This window comes from Urtica dioica, chromosome 8 (assembly GCF_054948205.1).
Source record: "Urtica dioica subsp. dioica isolate 48M chromosome 8, U.dioica_male_clone48M_v1_H2, whole genome shotgun sequence".
Taxonomy (NCBI): Eukaryota; Viridiplantae; Streptophyta; class Magnoliopsida; order Rosales; family Urticaceae; genus Urtica; species Urtica dioica.
The window spans coordinates 31,815,962-31,835,571 of record NC_142763.1 but is presented as its reverse complement, the minus strand read 5'-3'; the positions used below and the strand labels follow the sequence as shown (position 1 = coordinate 31,835,571).

At 34.2% G+C, this 19,610-nt stretch overlaps 2 protein-coding genes across 2 annotated transcripts; both read left to right on the top strand.

The window, feature by feature from the left end:
• The first annotated feature begins 4,108 nt into the window (after positions 1-4,108).
• LOC149389229 (CBS domain-containing protein CBSX2, chloroplastic-like) lies at positions 4,109-6,504 on the top strand. The gene is made up of 8 exons (XM_089624273.1): positions 4,109-4,564; positions 4,721-4,799; positions 4,956-5,020; positions 5,302-5,350; positions 5,580-5,632; positions 5,719-5,834; positions 5,916-5,973; positions 6,067-6,504. Exons 1-8 carry the CDS (start codon positions 4,352-4,354, stop codon positions 6,133-6,135), a joined length of 702 nt encoding a protein of 233 aa, XP_089480399.1. The 5' UTR covers positions 4,109-4,351; the 3' UTR covers positions 6,136-6,504.
• Positions 6,505-11,714: 5,210 nt separating this feature from the next.
• On the top strand, positions 11,715-18,213 carry LOC149389228 (Alkaline-phosphatase-like family protein). Its single transcript, XM_089623615.1, has 17 exons — positions 11,715-12,008; positions 12,125-12,218; positions 12,322-12,366; positions 12,476-12,643; positions 12,727-12,811; positions 12,906-13,012; positions 13,305-13,385; positions 13,700-13,752; positions 13,844-13,946; positions 14,434-14,568; positions 14,952-15,048; positions 15,379-15,601; positions 15,704-15,797; positions 15,907-16,884; positions 17,327-17,419; positions 17,516-17,793; positions 17,887-18,213. Exons 1-17 carry the CDS (start codon positions 11,875-11,877, stop codon positions 18,005-18,007), a joined length of 2,889 nt encoding a protein of 962 aa, XP_089479741.1. The 5' UTR covers positions 11,715-11,874; the 3' UTR covers positions 18,008-18,213.
• Positions 18,214-19,610: the final 1,397 nt, after the last annotated feature.

The following is a 19,610-nucleotide window of genomic DNA, read 5'->3' as shown; positions in this document are numbered from 1 at the left end:
TTCCGACGGTTCTCTTTGATGAATACCTTCTCAATTTGATGAATTTTCACGGGAAATACCTTCTCAATTTGATGAATTCCGACGGTCCTCTTTGATTCCAGCCGAACTCATCGTCAATCTCTTCTCGGCAACTCCCGGCGACTGCCGGTCCGAGCGCGCGCGGGTTTTGGGTCCGCTCATGACGGGGTGTTTGGTGGTGGTCCGGTCGAGCGTTCTCTTCTTCCTCGAGCTCTCACTCCCTCGATCTCTCTCTCGGCTCTCTCTCTCTCTCGGTTCTCTTTCATTTAAAAAAAAAACTATAAATGGGAGCGGTTGTGGTTAAGTGTGAACGCAGCTACACGGTTATAATTACCTCCTTGATATTCGCGAGCATTAACAACCAAATATTTGACTTGATTACGTGTAAATATTGAAAGAAACTGGGCGTGAAAACAAAAGGGTAGTCTAGTCATATTTTGGCTGTAAAAAAATCCTCCTGGCTATTTACCATTTATTAACAAAATGTGGGCTAAAAATAAATTGGCTATTTTCAGGAGGCTATATAGTTTAATTACCCTAAAAGAAAAGCACATGTAGAATTTTCACATAAAATTCCATAAAATGAGATTCAATCTTCAAGGCCCAAATGTCCATGTTGGCCGTGTGGATCATCTACATTGTCATCATATGACAGTGTCCAAAATCTTATTTTGACATTTATACCATCTTATTTCCTTATGGACAAAATTACCCTTTAGAAAATTTTCGTAAAATTCGTCTAGTTCAACATTTGAACTTGTTTTGACTTAGCTACTAGTTTAACAAATCATACTCTAATGACTTGTGGTATTGACCTCATGGATCCAAATGAACAAAGCTTGAGCTAGCATACTTGGACTCAAAAGTTCACAAACATTTTCCAAGTTCTAGCTTAATGTCAACTGACTCTACTAAATAATTGACACTGAAAATCTCTCGGCTCAAATGAATATATTTTCTACTCAAAATTCTACTTAATTGTGACGAGTGAATCCATTGAATATTATCTATGTTTACCCTTCATGAATATCATCAACTAGACGGGATTTATAAAATTACCATTTTACCCTTCTAGTTGTTATTTCCTCAACTCCGTTGTCACTTGTGGATGAGTTAGAAACAATGTATTGACGATGAGCTAACAAGTCACATTGATTCATCCAAAAGAGTCATGACTCAATTTGGACACTGGCCAGTTCATTTATTCACATTCCAAGGAACAAAGCATGATGTGATATATATTGCATTTCAGCAATCTTGTACATGAATTTCATATCTATGAGATCTTCACAAAGTTGTTCATGACATCTTCATAACTTAGTATTTCACCAATAGGCCTTGTCTATATAACATAGTGAATCTAGAGCTCTGACTTTCTCAAATGAGAGTACGTAAGTTATGAAATGACACGTGTCATTTCATGATTGAGGTAAGCATGATGCAATTCATACATAGTGACTTTGAGACAGAAGATGTTAAATGGTTTGTTCTTACAATGTCTCTAGAAGTGCATTAGTCAATTCAGTATCTTCAGAAGATACCTAGGAAGAACTATAGAGTCTCCAACTCTCTATGTCTCATAACCAGACATCACAGGTTCTCCTAACAATCATACTGAGATCAATATCCCTTTGGTCTTTAAATTGTGAATATGTTGTTTTAAGCAAACCATGAAGAGTTTATTCATGCAAATCTATATTTGACTCTTCATTTGTTGTTAGGTTTGTTTAAGTACTAAAGACTAAGGTTTATCATAAAGCTTCAAATAAATAAGGAAGAATGAATGAAAGTTTCAACTTTTTATTAATTATTCAGCAGTTACAAGCAAGAGTCTTCGTAAGACTTTATTACATCAAATGTATATAAGTTATGACTACTACTCTTCTTGTGGGCACTAATGCCAACAGTTAGGTCAAGAAGGAATTCCTAATTTGGGTTTGTTTCCTACTTAGGGAGGTTCGACAAGTAAAGAAAAATATGTTAATTTTTTATTTATTTATTTATAAATGTGGGAGCGATTCTCTTTGTTTCTTGAAAACAGTTTATACTTTATTTATAAAAGCGGTGGCATTCATCCACAACTTACGAATTTACACATTTAATGGTGTCCGAGTAATATTTCAAGATTCGTGTCTCTTTACGTGTCAAGTTAATTAGTCCACACGACCTTGAAGATCGTAATTTGCGAAAACACCCATGTATGTCTCAGTCGTCGTCACGGTGTTAACGTGAGTCATATAGTTTGGTAGATAAATGAACACTATATATATATATATATATATAAAAATAGCCAACATCGGTCCTCACCAGTAATAGTTTGTGCGGACTCTACAGCTCAAAAATTTGGGCTTTGGAGAAAAAACTATTTTTTGAGACTTAAATTATATTACCCTTACGATCTCACCGGTAAAGTTGATAAATCTCTTTGCTGTTTCCTTTCTTTTAAATAAATGCATTTTTTTTTTTGGAAACCTTTAAATAAATACAATTGAACAGCAAAACTTAATAGGGTTTCGATTTGAATAGTAAAGGTCTAGAATGTCGAAGAGAGACCCTCAAAACACCGAAGTTTCGAAAACGTTGACCGAAAGACGCAAATGTTTTGCGGTAGAAAACGACACCGCAAATCATACACGCATTCCTTGTGCGCTCAAATTAATTGGTGCAGAAACGTCACAGCTGACAAATCCCAGCGATTTGGTAAAGTAAAGCAACTGTCTAACAGTCGGCCATATGGCAGTTTGACTTTTATTGGAATATGTACATTTCATTGACGATCACAAATTATTTTCAATTAAAAACAATTCCGTATATAAAAAAAAACCTCGTGTCAGAAAAAAAAAAATCCGTATAAAAAGACATTTGTGTTGGCTCGGCTTAAGCATTCTAATAGTTTACGATCTAATAGTTTTGTACGACCCACGGAATTTATAGTTAAGAAAATCATTTTAAAATAAGTGCTTTAAATAGCTACCATGAGTTAAGCTCTGAATCTAAGACATTTAAATGGTGGACTTTTTTTTTCTTCTTCATATATAACATTTAATGGGACTGATCCTCGTATTCTAGCTTTAGTTTAAATTTATTTTAACAAAAACTTAGTTATATAAGCCACATAAACACAAACGTTTGTGTATTAACCAACGTTTTGTAAATTTTTCGTAAATAGCGAAAAACTATTGTAAATATTTCATAAATAGTCATATTTATTAGAAATTTACTCTGCGTTTTTTATTATTTTGATAGCGTAAATAGATTTACGTGGCTATTTACAAAAAATTAACACAACATTGACTATTTCAAAATTTCTAACGTTTCATATGACTAGATAGTCACTGGACCCGATGTCTTGTCTCTCTCTCTCTCTCTCTCACTCTCTCTCTCTCTTCTCTGTTTATTTTATTTTTTCCCTCTTTCTATTACTGATCTGATGAGAACAGAAAATACAATAGTACAATACTAATTTGGTTGACATGTGATGTGATTACTATTTTATCATTTTTTTCCAGGAGTGTTGTATTTTTAATAATAATTATTGCTTTGTGCGAAAGGTTTATTTCATTTTTGTAAGAATAGCTAATGACTTTGTACGAGAGATGTAAAACCTTTATGGTATGCAACATTATATTTTAGAACTATATAATTGTCTTCCATCTCCAAAATCGCTTTCTTTGGAAATACTTGAATCTCAATTTTCCTCTTTTAGTTTAATAATTAGTAAGAACATATTAATAAACATATAAATAAGCATATTAATATTTATTATTTAATTTTTAAAAACATGTTTATTTTAGTCTTTTTACTAGAATATATTTATTTTACTAAACGTTAAATCAGTTTTTTTTATCAGTAACAATTGTTTTATAAACAGTTTGCCAAACACTTATAAAATAAAATAAAAACAGTTTTTTTTTTCAAAAACTGAATCTAAAAGCAATTTTTTTTAAAACAAAACAATATATATATTAAGACAACATATGAGATAAAAATAAAATAAAATAGATATTTGGTAAAGCTGCGTGTTGAAGTAGAATAGAAGTCGAAAAAGTCTCAATTGTCACCCAACCCCAGCCCCACCAAAATAGCAATCTCTCTCTTCTCTCTCATTTCCTCTTCTATTGGAAAACCAAATCAGATTATTCAGAGTCTTCGTTTTCTCTCTATTTATATATTCTTCTTGTGCGTGCATTTACTCACTGAAATCAAATATAATTTTCATTCCTCCCCGAAAAAACAATATTATATACAGATATCAACAATTCCTGTCAGACCGATAAAGAAGAAGATAATATTTTGTCTCAGATCTTTGTATTTTATTATTATTGGTTACGTCATGGCATTGAGTTCGAATTCGAAGATCTGCTTGACCAATTACACGTCATCACCGATTTCTGGCGCCAAATCTCTTCTTCCTCTTCAATCCCGTCGATCTCACTCGCTGGCTTTTACGCTACGACGCCGTTTCGACTTATCGTACGGACTCGCGAAGTCTCTCCGTTCGGTTCTCGCCTCCTCGTCCGGTTCCCGCGTGGCCAACTCTTTTCCGGTTCGCCTCCGCTTTTTTTTTATAATTTCATTTTGACCCCTGGTTTTGCAGCGAACTATATTTGGAGGCGTTCTAGAACTTTCATTCAATAAATATGCCCTTTTTGGTGTGTATAGATGATAGACTGATGATTTTATTTGTTTAATGGTTGAAAAGTCAACTTATACAGTTGGCGATTTCATGACACGGAAGGCGAATTTAGTTGTTGTCAAACCAACGACGAGCGTTGACGAAGGTAGGGATTTGTGTTTCTGTTATTTTTTGAACAGTTAAAAGAACGGATGTGCTAGAATTAAAATTTATTACTTTGTTATTTGTTATTTTTGAACAGTTAATTACTTTGTTTGGTTATTTTTTATAATTAAATTCTAATTTTTGAATTTTATCACAGCTCTTGAATTGCTTGTGGAGAAGAGAATCACTGGTTTTCCCGTGGTCGATGATGATTGGAAGCTGGTAATATATCTCTGAGTTGAAATGACATATACTTTTTTATATTTCAATTAAAAGAACGGACGTGCTAGAATTAAAATTTATTGTTGGTCTAGTAGCTCTTGTCAACTTAAGATATTAAGATTATCGATAAACCAAAGCCGACATTAGACTGATAGATTCTTTCAAGTTCACTCATAGTAAATAGCCAGAAATGTAATTTATAATTTGGATGTTTCCATAATTATTTCCTCAGATAGTTTTCAGTTTTATTGTACTGACTTGAACATTACGTATCTTTGCAGGTTGGTGTTATTTCAGACTATGACTTGTTAGCACTCGATTCCGTGTCAGGTTTGTTTAATTATAGCCTTCACAGAACCGAATAACCCTTGTTTTGTTAGATTGACGTTGGAAAACTGGTTCAAGGAAGAAAAAAAAACGCATTTGTTTGATTATACCAGTTCAGCGTTTTGAAACGAAAAAATCGGGCTGAATAAAAATTGAGCTATAAAAAGCTTTCATATTAAAAAATTCCCAATAAGTTCCTGACCTGTATGCAATTTCTTTCATTTCTGAATAGGTGGCGCTCACTGTGACGCAAGCTTTTTCCCCAATGTTGACAGTTCTTGGAAAGTACGTGAAAGCCTTACTTTTTAACTTTTGTCCTGTGAATTCTTTTTTTGGTCGTTACTCAAACCTCGTTGAACACTGAATCGCAGACATTTAACGAGATCCAAAGGCTGCTGAGCAAGACTAACGGAAAGCTCGTCGGTGACTTGATGACTTCTTCTCCACTAGTCGTTTGTGAAACGACCAACCTCGAAGACGCTGCAAGGTAATAACTATACTCCGTATTTAGATCTTCTATCTAAGACAGTTGGGTTTATCGAAATGGTATCACATGGCTTTCTGTCAGATTATTGCTGGAAACAAAGTACCGACGATTGCCAGTTATTGACGCCAATGGATATCTGGTAACGAAAACTTTTCTGTCGTTAATACTCAAATCATTTGTATCGCTTCTGCTATGTACGTCTCTGATTTGTTTCTGTTCTTCGTGTTCCAAGGTTGGAATGATTACTAGAGGAGGTGTTGTTAGAGCCGCTCTGCAGATAAAGCGTGCCAATTTGAATTAGCAATGGTTCAGTATATAGTGATATATAGCTAGTATATATATATATAGTCTCATATACACGGATACAGATAATGCTTCTCAAGCTGCGCATCACACGATGAAGGAAATATGAATGCTTCCCTTGAGAGCGATTTGATTGATTTATTTGCTTTAGGCCTTACATTTTTCTGTTTAGTTTTGTTTGTTTGTTTGTTTGTATTGTATATCTAGCAACTTTTGGATTATCACACACGTTAGCGATTGGATTTGAATCTGTAATCTGGGCTGCGGAGGAATATTGGGGGAATATGGTTTCTGGATTATCACACACGTTAGTGAACAAATGTATTGGTGATTCTGTACTACGATTCTAAAGAAGTGTTTCTTCGTATCTCTATTGTCAAATAACTTGATATTTATAAGATAGTAATTTCATGTTATTCTATTAATCTAAGAACTCACATTCTATATATACTAAAACAGGGTACAATATCACTGTAGAAACTTTTTTCCCAATTAAAAACTGCCACATTGTTAGTGGGTCCCACACAAAAGTTTCTCTCTCTCTCTCTTTTACTTCCACGTTTCTCTTCTACTTAGATATAGCAATATATACAAACCTTTTCCCAATTAAAAATTGCCACACTATGAGTGGGTCCCACACATAAGTTTCTATCTCTCTCTCTCTCTCTCTCACACACACACCTCCATGTTTCTCTTCTACTTAGATATAGCAATATGTACACATTTTTTTTAAATTTCTATATATACTAAAACATGGTACAATATCACTGTAGAAACTTTTTTCCCGATTAAAAATTACCACATTGTTAGTGGGTCCCACACAAAAGTTTTTATCTCTCTTTTACCTCCACGTTTCTCTTCTACTTAGATATAGCAATATATACAAACTTTTTCCCAATTAAAAATTGCCACGCTATGAGTGGGTCCCACACATAAGTTTTTTTCTCTCTCTCTCTCTCTTCTACTTAGATATAGCAATATGTACACATTTTTTTAAAATAAAATATAAAATGCACAAAGAAATATATTAAATATAGTCTTTAAATCTAAAAACATGGTAGTTTGCTAGATTAAATTTTTGTTATATACAAAAGAAACTTAGCATCGTTTGCTTATACCTTTTTTAATTAAAAGAAACCAATATGTTCTACTAAAACGTGTAAAACAAATCTTATTTCTTCACGTCAGTATATTTATAAAAAAAAATATATCGACATAAGCAAAATGAATGAATATACCACTAATTTTAACTCATGATTTTGCTGCTATTTTTAATTAAATTATTAATAAGATGATAGAGTGGGAACCAAGCAAGTGATAACCATAATAAACACTTCTGAATTTGTGATAACGTACGGTAATGTAATCTATTTATTTTAATAAATTAGATATTGTTTAGTATATAATTAAATTAGTTAGTTACAAAAATAAAATTCTAACGAATCAAGTCAACTAATAATAAGAGGTAAGCATATTTAAAAAAAAAAGCTTTTTTTTTCCACTTTTTAAATGTCTACAATGCTTTACATTAAATTTTTTTTAATTATTTCATTACATTGAAATGTTGTCGTTCGGAAAACACTTTATATTTTTTTTTCATCCTATAAGTTAATTTAATGGGTCTTTGTTTTTAAACTTAAAAATAAATATTGTTTTTATAATAAAATTTTTCTAGGTAATACTATTAGCAGCAACAAAATAATATTTATGTTTTAAATTAAACTATTTTATGTTATTTTATGTTAGATGTAATTGGCTAAAATTAAACTGATTAATAAAATACATTACTCACATATTAAATAAGTTAAGCATTTTATTGACGAAATAGTAACGGGTGTATGTTTAAACTAATTATGTCTTGATTTAAATTTATAGTAAGACATAAAATCATCATATTAAGATTATTATTAGGATGTTCCAGCTAAACAGTCAATTGAAACTAATAAATTTATAAAATTCGATGTTTGACTATAATTAATTAAATAGTCAAAATTTACACTAAGTGTCGATATTTTTTTGTTATTTAAAATTTAAAACATATTAAAGTATGGTTATTATTTTTTTCGGCTAACCCGCGGCAACGCGCGGGCAAACAAACTCGTGAGCTTATAAATTTTTTTTTTTTTTTTTTTTAACATGGGTTCACATACCCTTGGCATTCATGGGCACATTGGCCAAAACCTCTTCTTGTAACTCAAGAGGGGTGTAGAATTCCAAACAATATCGAAGACCTTTTTTAGCAAGTTTATGGTCTACCATGTTACAAAGTCCAGGAATAAAATAACCTTACAAAAACAAAAGGAGGCCATAACAACAAAAGATTACTTATGAGTATGAGAAATATTGAAACTGCGAAATAATAAGACCGACATCGGTTCTCGGCAGTGGCGGACCCAGAATTTCACAATGAGGGGGGCCGGAATTTTTTTTTTTTTTTTTTTTTTTTTGTAATCAAATCCACAAAAATATACATTATCATATGTTTTTTTTTTTATCATCAAATCCACAAAAAATATATATTTTTTCTGTCATTATGAATCCACAAAATAAGTCTAACCGAACCTGAAATACGCATGTATTTGTTCGGTTTTCACAAAATCTCAATATATTAGTTATCCTGTAACACGACAATGAAAACAAAATATTAAAATTTATAACATTCAAGTACCAATATAGCAAAATAGAATAATTAGTAACTAGCTAATTCAGAAAACAAACCTGAACAACAAAGATTCAAAATTGAGAGCGTCTTTCTGCCATATCACGAAAATCGTCGGCAAGTTCATCAAGACTAAATCACATAGCGATCTCTTTCTCGATATACACAAACAGACTATCACACAAGAAATCATCTTCCATCCTATTGCGGCGTGCATTCTTGATTATACTCATAGATGAAAAAGAACGCTCTGTTGTAGCAGTAGAAACGGGAAGTGTCAAGATAAGAGTTATCACCCTATGAAGAAGAGGATATGATTTAGCTTTCCCTGTTAATTTCATCCAACGACATAGATCGAAAAGTGTAATCAACTCCATAAATTTTGGAAGCCCTCGATAATAATTAAATCCTACCAAGTCCGAGCGTAATTGTAGCATTTCGTAAGCTTCAAAGTCTCTTGGGTAAAATTTTTGCACAAGCTTGCAAATATCATCGATTCTGAATGTCGTACGCATCTCTTTGGGATCTAATGATGTACTCGGACTAATCAATTCCATAGTATTATCACTGAATCTGTAATTAATTTGTTCCCGTTGGCAATCTATCACAGCAAAATAGATATCAAATTTGTAATAATGCTCTAGAGTATCATCATTTATTTACGACGAGGTTGTCTCCTTCTAGGAACATATTTGGCAGTCAAGTCGGGGAATTCTAGACACACTTCTTTCGCAAAAGTACGCACATCTTGAACTATCGGTTCCCATCCATCATCTCTTAGCTTCTGCATTGTATGTTTTGTAGCGGAAACGAGTGACATTGCATTTAAAATATCTTGGGCTTGAAGTTGCAAAGCTTGACATAGTCTATCCGAGATCTCTAAAATTGCTGTCATAATATGCAAGATGAAAACAAACTCAATCGAAGTCAAACACAATAAAACTTGGCTGATTTCACAGCACGCACAACCTGTGCACAAAAAGAAATGACTTTGGCAAAAAAAAAAAAAAAAAAATCTTGAACAACATATCAGAACACAATCACTAAACGTTCTTGTAGAGCTTGGAGAAGAATAAAAAAAACCTTGAAGACTCTTGAAATCCGATTGGGCTTTGGGCGAAGACGACTAAACGAGCGACGGTGGTGGCGACTGGCGAGCGACGAGCAACTGTGGTGGTGGCGAACGACGAGCGACGGCGCCGCCGCGAGGACGAGGCGATTGCGACTGTGGAGGTGGATTGATGATTTTTACAACTGTGGTGTGGATGATTACGATTGCTTGTGCGGGAGTTAGAGAAAAGGAAGCTGGAGAGTCCCACGGTCGATTAAGAGAGAGAAGGGGCCCAACATGTTAATGAGCTTGATCATCACCTCGCAATCCGATTGTATCACCACTTTGTTGAGACCTTCTGCACACATTTTCTTCAAATCACTCAAAATAGCCATAGCTTCCGTCACGAAAAAACCAAAAGACCGAGCTTATCAAAATTAAAACTGGATTTGATTACACTAATATATATTTATGCATCAAAACAATTATTTTTTTATTATCTGGATCCATATATGTTAATAGATGTTACCGCCCTTATAATCTTGGCATCGGAACTGGAAGAACTCGGAAAAACCGGTTATGATGCCAAAAAAGACGCCACTTCCGTTTCGGTGGCGCGTTTGAACGGAACTTCTGATTTCATAAAGGAAATAGAAGTGGACATAAATAATCGGAAGAACTTCCTTCTGGTTATTTCCCACTTGTTTTTTTTCTTGGCCGTTGGATTTCCATCCAACAGCCAAAAACTTGTCATTTTCGTAGTCGTAATTTCGCCACAATAAGAATTATTTTTTTTAATAGCATTTCTTTCTTTCAAATGAGTTTTAATCTTTTTAACTATTCTTTGATCGGAACTTGGAACTTCCGGTCACAAAATCGGAAATTCCAATTCTGGTGGATGGCATTTCTAGTCGTTAACAATCGGAAGTTTCCAATTGGGAAAATAACATATTTATACCCCGTGTTTTAGTGAAATATCGAGTTTAACCCTCGATTTTCAAAAATGTCGAGTTCATATCCTCTGTTTAACTAAAATGACACAATTATACCCTCTGTTTAACTAAAATGACGAAATTATACAATGAAATAGACAACAGTGTCACGAATATTATTTTTATTGACTTTTCATTGACGTTGACTATAATATTTATATATAAACACCAATTATCTTTATTCATTCGCGCCATATATGTAATTTATTTAAAAACTAAAAAATAAACAACAATCTCTTAATCGTGAAGAACACAGAAATAGACAAATGGGTAAACATCGATAGTTGATAGTCATCAAAATCGCATATTCGAACAGAGAATCCAGGATTTAGAGTTACAATTCGAACACGGAATGAAGTCATTTCTTAGGAGGTATGAGTTTTATTATTCAATTTCAATTTAAGGCTATTTTTATTTCAAAATTGAGAATTTGAAAGTTAGGGCACTGATTTAGATTTGATTTTGTTTTTCTGATATAAAAGTTAATATCAATGAAAGAGAGATTTGTGACGCTGTTATTCATTTCAGGGTATAATTTCATCATTTTAGTTAAACAGATGATATAATTTCGTCATTTTAGTTAAACAGAGGGTGTGAACTCGACATTTTTGAGGTTAAATTCGACACTTCACTAAAACACATGGTATAAATGTGTTATTTTCCCTTTCCAATTCCATTAGCAACTGGACGTGTTTTTCTTCGGAATCGGAGCTCCGTCCGATGCCCAAGACTGGTCCTTACTTACTTGAGACAAGTTAGATGACTAAAAGATGATATATATATATATATATATATATATATATATATATATTTTTTTTTTTTTTTTTTTTTTTTTTGCCAGAAAAAGATGATATTGCTACATCTTTCTTTCAAGTTTCAACAATCCCACAAAATATGAGTGCTTAATAACTTGTTTTTTGAAAATGTCTTTACATCTACGACTTCATAGAATTGGCTCCGAGTGAGAAACTTCAGAAAGAAATAACCAAAAAAAAAAAAAACTATGCTTTTCTCTTCAACTCAAACCCCAAAACAATGACGCAAATGTCTCAACTAAGCTGCTCAAACCTTACGATCTTCACCATCGTTGGAGTAATTATCCAAGCCATTGGACTTTCCATCTTCGTCTTCGCTTTCTTCCCCGTCAAACCAGCTCTCTCCGGTGTCAGGTTCGGTTCTCACGCCAACCAAACAAATTCAATTCTTCTCCAGATCGTTCAGTTTCAATCCAAACACCTACTTTTTTCTTCTTCTTTCCATATTCACAATGATTATAAGATTTCAGTGGTCCGGAGAGTTTTCAATCCCCCAGCTTCAATTCGGTTCGGAACGACGGCCATGGGAATCTCCCTCCTGAAAAGCTCAGATCACTGTATCAGGTAGTTGTTTCAGTTTAACTACGCGTTGATTTGGATTTTTGCGTTTCGATTTTGTATTTTTACTTTGTTGATTTGGGATTCGGTCCTCGTAATTGGGATGTAGGAACTATCTGGAGTTGCTCCGTCGTACGACAAACTAATCCTAATGGTATGTCAACGTTTTAGTCCACGAAATGGCTTAGTGATGGCTGGTGATGAACTATTGTCTACGAATATGTTTTTCTTTGGAAACATGAGATTTTCGGTTCTTAGTTTAGGTAATTGATGGTCTTCCAGCAGAATTTATGCTTGGAAAGGATGATGAACCTCCAAGTAGAGATTTGATGGAAGCCATGCCGTACACTCAGTCATTGTTGGCAAACGGAGCAGCGATCGGGTACCATGCAAAGGCTGCGCCGCCTACAGTTACAATGCCTCGGTTGAAGGTGAGCCAGTTTTATAGTATACAGTTGAATTTTTGTGGGGAAATTGGATTAGAGAGTGATGATTTTTGGTGCATGTTTTAAAGGCTATGGTTTCTGGGGCGATTGGAGGATTTTTGGATGTGGCTTTCAATTTTCACACGCAAGCGCTTTTAGATGACAATCTTATTGGTAAGCTGTTCGTTCTGTGCTTGAGATATTGTGCGTCTGGGTTCTTTCTTGATGCCTTCGTTATACAAAAGGAATTGTTCATTTTGTGTCACAGACCAGTTTTTTAAGATTGGTTGGAGGATGGTGATGCTTGGTGACGAAACATGGCTTAAGTTGTTTCCAGGACTATTTACGAGACATGATGGTGTTAGTAGCTTTTATGTAAGTTTTGTTTTGATTTGTTTTGTTTTTATTTATTTATTTATCGCTGATGTAAAATCTGGAAAAGCTCCTAGTGTTTTATCTAAATCTCATGTGTAACTTTTATGGAGTTGAAGATTATGTAATGTTTCTCATGATAGTTGGTTTGATCTCTTTTCATTCCGGTACGGTCAAGTAAGCTTTTTGCTCCTTTGCAAATGGCTAGAGTAGTGTTGTATATTGGCCTGTTTCAAGGTGGTGCTTGTAGGAAATTTATGTAATTATCTCATATCTGACGAAATTTCTGCTACAGGTTAAAGATACTGTAACAGTAGACCATAATGTTTCTCGACATTTGCCAGACGAACTCGGTAGACATGACTGGGATCTCCTGGTTAGTTCGACGTTCTTAAATCTTTTATTAGCCTTACTAATTAAGAACTTCGAGGAGACACTTTGTTTTATAGATGTGGTATCTTGAGTAAACTTTACTAATCTTGGTTATCATTTTAAATTAGTTTTTACTGGCTAGATTGAAATAAAGATCACTGATTTTGAGCCTGTAGTAAAGAAATTTTTGAGTATCTGAAAAAGCTAGTAAATTAAATTTCCTTGGCGGGAAACCTCCACCTTGGGCCAGTGTCATATGCTAATGGTAGACATCCTTAATTGGTCTTAAATATGCTTATGACCAAGTTTATGACTCAGGTTCTTCATTACCTGGGCTTGGATCATGTTGGCCATATTGGTGGCCGCAACAGGTATTTGTTTATCTACAATTCTAATGTCACTGATTTCTTTATTTTCTTTCCCTGGAGCATCATTTCAGTTTCTTTATTGAAAAAATATCAGTGCCTTGATGGCCCCAAAGCTCAAGGAGATGGATGATGTGGTCAGGATGATTCATACAAGCAGAACTATGAATCAAATGAATAGCCATGAGAAGACCCTTTTGGTTTGTGATTGTGATATATTTGTTTTTATTTATTTTGCTTCATAGCCTATGATGTTCTTCTACCCAAATCCCCTTCGGAATTTTGCTGTAGATCAGTTATCTTAAGGATGTCCGTATTGCTATGCTGGAAATGTCTGCATGTTTCACAGTTAAAGGTTATAATGGAAATTCATAAACGAACAAACAAAATGATAAGACAATATTATGGATTGTTTTATGCAATATATTAATCAACAAACATACCTAGATTCAACGCATGACACCATATCCTTCCCCGAAATTAAAGGGCCTGTACCCGTGATGGCTTAGTATTGATATAACTAGACTATATGGTCTAAAAACTTCAGACCAATCTACTACTCAGTTTACCATTACAATAAAGCATCGTGTAATATGCAGCCGCTTCCTCCCCCTACCTTTTTTTTATTCATGTTTATATAGCTCACAACCTTCTGTTAATGTGTCCTGATTCCAGTTTTTTTGCTAGGTGGTGGTTAGTGACCATGGCATGACTGAGAATGGGAATCATGGAGGGTCTTCTTATGAAGAGACTGATTCATTGGCTTTGTTTATTGGCCTGGGAAATAACGTCTCTGGGTTCATAAAAAATACTGTTCACCAGGTAAGCATGAATTTTTTTATTTTATTTTATTATTATTTTTTTTATGAGCAAATTGCTTTCGCGGTGACTCGAACCCTTCTCCTCATTTGGGAGGGCAGGGGTGCTTACCAACTGAGCTGGCCCCTCTTGTCGGTAAGCATGATTTATAATGTGGCTCTCATATTGCGATCTTCTGAAATGAACTTTGTAATGAATAAATTGAGTCCTACTGAGTCCTAGTACTTTGATATGGCCAATCAAATAATTCCATAAACACATCTTTTGGCACTAAATTGCATCGCCCCAATTTCGCACTGATTGTACAATATATTCAGTGCATGCTAATATTTTCAATTATGTTTGAGAAATTCTTATTATTCTCGCCTTTGGTTCTTGAATATCAGGTTGACGTTGCACCCACATTAGCTCTTCTTTATGGAGTGCCAATCCCGAAGAACAATGTCGGGATCCTGATGTCAAAAGTTTTTGAGCACTTGGCTGGTATATATAAACACACACACACACACACACACACACATTACTTTCAATATGAATAATCAGGACTCATCCTTTGACAAATTTATATACTCAGGTTTTGAAGTTTGTCAAAAAGAGTCTTGTTTAATCACATTTATGTGGTGATTTTATTTGCATAAAATGTAGTCGCTTCATTTGTGTGGCTGCTATTAGTTAATATACCACATGTATTAGTATCTTCTGTACCCTTTAGATGAGGAATATTGCGAACAATTCTTATATACTGTATCTTCTTGTCATAACGAAATCTATCATGCTAATATGCCATTTTTCACTTGTGGGTCTTAAGAACAGCTGATCAAAAGATTAGAGCATTACAATTGAATTCATGGCAATTACTAAGACTCCTGCAAGCGCAAATACCTGGTTTGTCCTGTGGAAATTTACCGTACAGCAGTTCAATTGACGAAGTCTCTAAAGTTAGTGAGTGCAATGGTAGCATGGAGAAGATGTTTTGCTGCTTGTATATGAATGCTTCCTTTCTCCACAGTTCCTGGGTTTCTAATGATGAATCTGGGTGGGTACATGATACCATTTACAAATGTCATAACACAATATTATATGAACATGATGCTAATGCCAGGGCTGTGTTGCTCTGTTTGTGAACCATGGTAAATAGGTTTAAGAGTGAGGAAGACTACAACACTGTCGTAGGAGCATACGACGAGTTTTTAAGAACTGCAAGTGAATGGTTATCACGGAGTGTCACTAATGTATGTACTTCTCAATTAGTTTTAGTATTCTATATTATCATTATTCTTAGGTGAAGCCCTTTGTTCTTGCTTTCAATTTACTCAAATCAATAAAATTGTGGTTATGCAGAAACCTGTCAACTTGCTTGTTTTTGGAGTTGCTACAATGCTACTATCTTGCCTAATACTGACGAGCCTTTTATGTTTATTCTCGAAAGATGTTTATGGAAAAGAGAAGCAAGGCCATTACAATCCAGTTAGTAGTACGAAAAATACATGGCATTTAGACGAGGCCTTTGCAATTGGTGTTATCTTTGTCGTTATCATGAGTATGGGATCAAGTTCTATGGTGGAGGAAGAGCAATATATATGGCATTTTGCTACATCTACATTGACTTTGTTATTACTGCGTAGAGCAATACAGTCTATTCAAGTTGGAAGAGCACATAGTTTATTTGATTTGTTCAAGGGACAAAATAAAACTAGCGGTATCAGAATAATTTCAGTTTCTTTGCTCCTTATTTGTGGAAGACTCTTGAGAGGCTGGCATCAAGGAGGTGTGAATTGGACTGACCTTCCTGACATATCTAAGTGGCTTGAGCAGACTGGAAGTGGATGTATAAAAGCTACTCATATAGTTGCTGCCATGTTAGTGATTGTCTTGAGCTTAATTTCTTTATCGACATTGAAAATCAAGTACTTTGATCGAGTTATTGCATTTTTCATTTTGACCCCTGGATTGTTGATTCTGCAACATATTATAAAACATCAGGGCATCGCCTTGGTACAGTCAATCTATATGCTTCTGGGTTTTTCTACGGTTAGTATTGCTGTGGTCATACCATGGCTTTCGCCTCTTTTGACTTCCAAATTAGCCTCACTAGGAGATTCCGCTTCTGATCACAACAAAAAGAGAGTGCTTCAGCGGGCCGAGTTTAGGAATTCATTATTTGTGATTGGGTGGGCATACACATGCTCGTGGTGTCTTCTTCAGCTAATACTCCAACAACCAATCAACTCAATGCCTATATTATTGCTCCTTGTGCAAGTTTTTCTGGGAATGCTATATGCCCAAAATAGTGAGTCACACCATAAGCAGTGGGTTGAGGTTAGTACGAAATCTTCATGTTTTCAGCTAATGCTTTTGCTTTTCTTTATGTGTTATAGCTACCTTAGGCGATATGCCATAAAGCTAAACAGAAAGGCAATCAAATAAATAGTTTTATTTTGTTGCTTCTATGTAAAATAGTTATACGTTGCATTCAAGGATGAATAAACTCAAACTCAGTCCACTTATCTCTTCTCAATGGTGTAATATGGATTCTTCATTTGACTGTTGTGGAAATTACGTAGTGGATATGAATTATTTAGCTATCTTATCTTTGATTCTTATCGACAAGTTTACTTAAGTTTTTAGCTTCAGGTTGTATTCTTAATTCAGATGAGGATAATTATGTTTCTCTCTGTAGATGCAGTTTTGAGCCATTTGTAGTTATCTCAGTCTTTTACCAATAATTTCAACTATTACTAACATTCCATTGTATGTTTAGGTTGCTTTATTTTACTATATGGGAATGGCAGGCCATTATGCTCTAGGCAACAGCAATTCTTTGGCTACAATTGATGTTGCTGGCGCTTTTATTGTACGACCCCTATTTCCCACGATGTAAAACAAAATTAATTGGTAATAAATATCGGTACTGCGATTGTTATTTATTTATTTATTTGTTCATTCCCAGGGAATTTCAAGCCATTCGACGGTACTTTCTGGAATTCTGATGTTCATCATTACTTATGCGTCACCAATGTTAGCGCTCCTTAGCATGGTGATGTACATCGCCGTTAAGAGCAGTAATGATGTAATACTTTACTCGAGGCCGGGACAACTCCTGAAAAAAATGCTCGGCTTTCCTTGTCTGCTTCTGCTATGCTTGAACTCTTATTTGTTAATAGCCTACACCATCGTATTGATCTTGATGAGGAACCATCTCTTCATCTGGAGTGTTTTTTCCCCAAAGTAAGTTTCATATGACGCGTATGTCTGCACTTGATTAGTTTTATGATGATTTGTGATGGAGCTTGACGGTATGTGGAATTGATTTGCTTTCAGGTATCTTTATGTCTGTGCCATGACAGTGTGCGTTTATATCGCCATCTCTGTTGTGGCTACGACTGTGATTTATACATACTTGGTGGTGGGTTTTCGGAGAACCCCGTGGAAGAAAAGATAGAGCGGCAATTGGAACGAAAGTGTTCTGACTTGGGTTTAAAGAAGTGGATACGTTTGAGTTTTTTTAGTTCTACGAGAATGTGTATCTAGCGAAGCATCACCGTATTGGTAAAATGCTCATCAATACTGGTATGCTATCATTTAGGATGATGATCATCCTTCTAACTTTATAGGAATGAGAGAGAAATGAAGGAGTTTGTTTTGTTCTGTTTTTTTTTGTTTTTGTTTTTGTTTTTGTTTTTTTATATTTTTCATTTTTGTTTTTATGAAGTGATCTACACACTTTTGCAGACGTACGGATGATTACGAATAGGAAAGGTTGTAAAAAAAATCCCAAAAAGAATGCACAAAGGATGAATTACGCTCATGCTGAAAAAGGAGCAGTTTTTCTAGTTCAGTATAGAAGTATAGAATGAGGGTGACGGCGTAAAATATTTTTTTAAAAAAATTATTATTATAATTATTATGCTGAAAAACCTCACATTGGAGATTGAAGAAATTGTTTGAAACAGCCTAACTACTATTATTATTCAAAATCATTGTTCAATTATTCTAATAATAAAAATAAATCTCAAATGCACGCTTAACTCCCTCATAATATATATGACTATGCGTCTTGTCCTAGTCTAATAATTTCACATTTCCCCTTTGAATTTGTAGACGAACCACAAACTTTATCTCAATTTCTGTTTTGTTACAACTTACAACCGGTGATCGTATATTTGTCAAACTCTTTCACATTGTATACTTCCGTCAAATTGTGGTCGATTTTGTTACCATTTATACCACGTGTGACGCACGTGTTCCCAATTTAGAGGGCATTGTCGTAATATGCTAATCCTTTGTTTTATTGTCGATTGGAAAACTCAAAATTGAAAGGTCAAAGCTTTAGAGAAAAAAAAAACCCTCAAAAACTCTAAAATCGAAATCAAATCTCAGATTATTCGACATCCATGAACTGAGCGATGACGAATTAAATCAGGCCCTGTTATTGTGACATATTGAGTAAGTGACTGCTATTTTAAATGGTTCTAAAATAAAAAATAAAAAATCAAATCGTTGATTGACATAACTAGCATTAATACGTGGAATAAAAAGCTAATTGTTAGGATTGTCACAGGTTTATATTCAAATTAATAGGAAGTAGTTACTCATAATTATTTAGTCTGTTACATAGCTAATTTTTAAAAGTTGTTTTGAGCAGTAATTAGAATAATTTTGTTCTTTGAAGATTTTTGCAACAACATAAAAAAAACGCGCGTCTTTTTTCAAATATTTTTAATTATTTTCAAATATTTTCGGTTATTTCCTAATATTTCTAAATAACAAAGGCCATGCCAAACCAAATCCAAAGTTCATTATAAAAAGGAAAAAAAAAACAACACACATTCTTGAAGAAGAAGAAAAAACATGAAACAAATCTTAGAGACATGTGGCGACAAGAAATGAAGGAAACGCTTCCACGACAACAAAATCCGAAGTAACACTTCAAAAACATAAATAAAAACACAATAGTACACACTAGAGGAAAAAAAAAACGAAACCATAACTTTTTTGTCTTAGAGATCTATGTCAGCAAACAATGATGGAGAGTTCCACGATGA

Excerpts from the sequence above, each read along its gene's own strand:
- LOC149389229 (XM_089624273.1), top strand. The coding sequence starts at position 4,352 with ATGGCATTGAGTTCGAATTCGAAGATCTGCTTGACCAATTACACGTCA. Across the intron at positions 5,835-5,915 it reads AACCTCGAAGACGCTGCAAG|ATTATTGCTGGAAACAAAGT; the intron begins GTAATAACTATA and ends GCTTTCTGTCAG. Across the intron at positions 5,974-6,066 it reads TTGACGCCAATGGATATCTG|GTTGGAATGATTACTAGAGG; the intron begins GTAACGAAAACT and ends TCGTGTTCCAAG.
- LOC149389228 (XM_089623615.1), top strand. The coding sequence starts at position 11,875 with ATGACGCAAATGTCTCAACTAAGCTGCTCAAACCTTACGATCTTCACC. Across the intron at positions 13,386-13,699 it reads GACATGACTGGGATCTCCTG|GTTCTTCATTACCTGGGCTT; the intron begins GTTAGTTCGACG and ends TTTATGACTCAG. Across the intron at positions 17,420-17,515 it reads ATGTTGCTGGCGCTTTTATT|GGAATTTCAAGCCATTCGAC; the intron begins GTACGACCCCTA and ends GTTCATTCCCAG.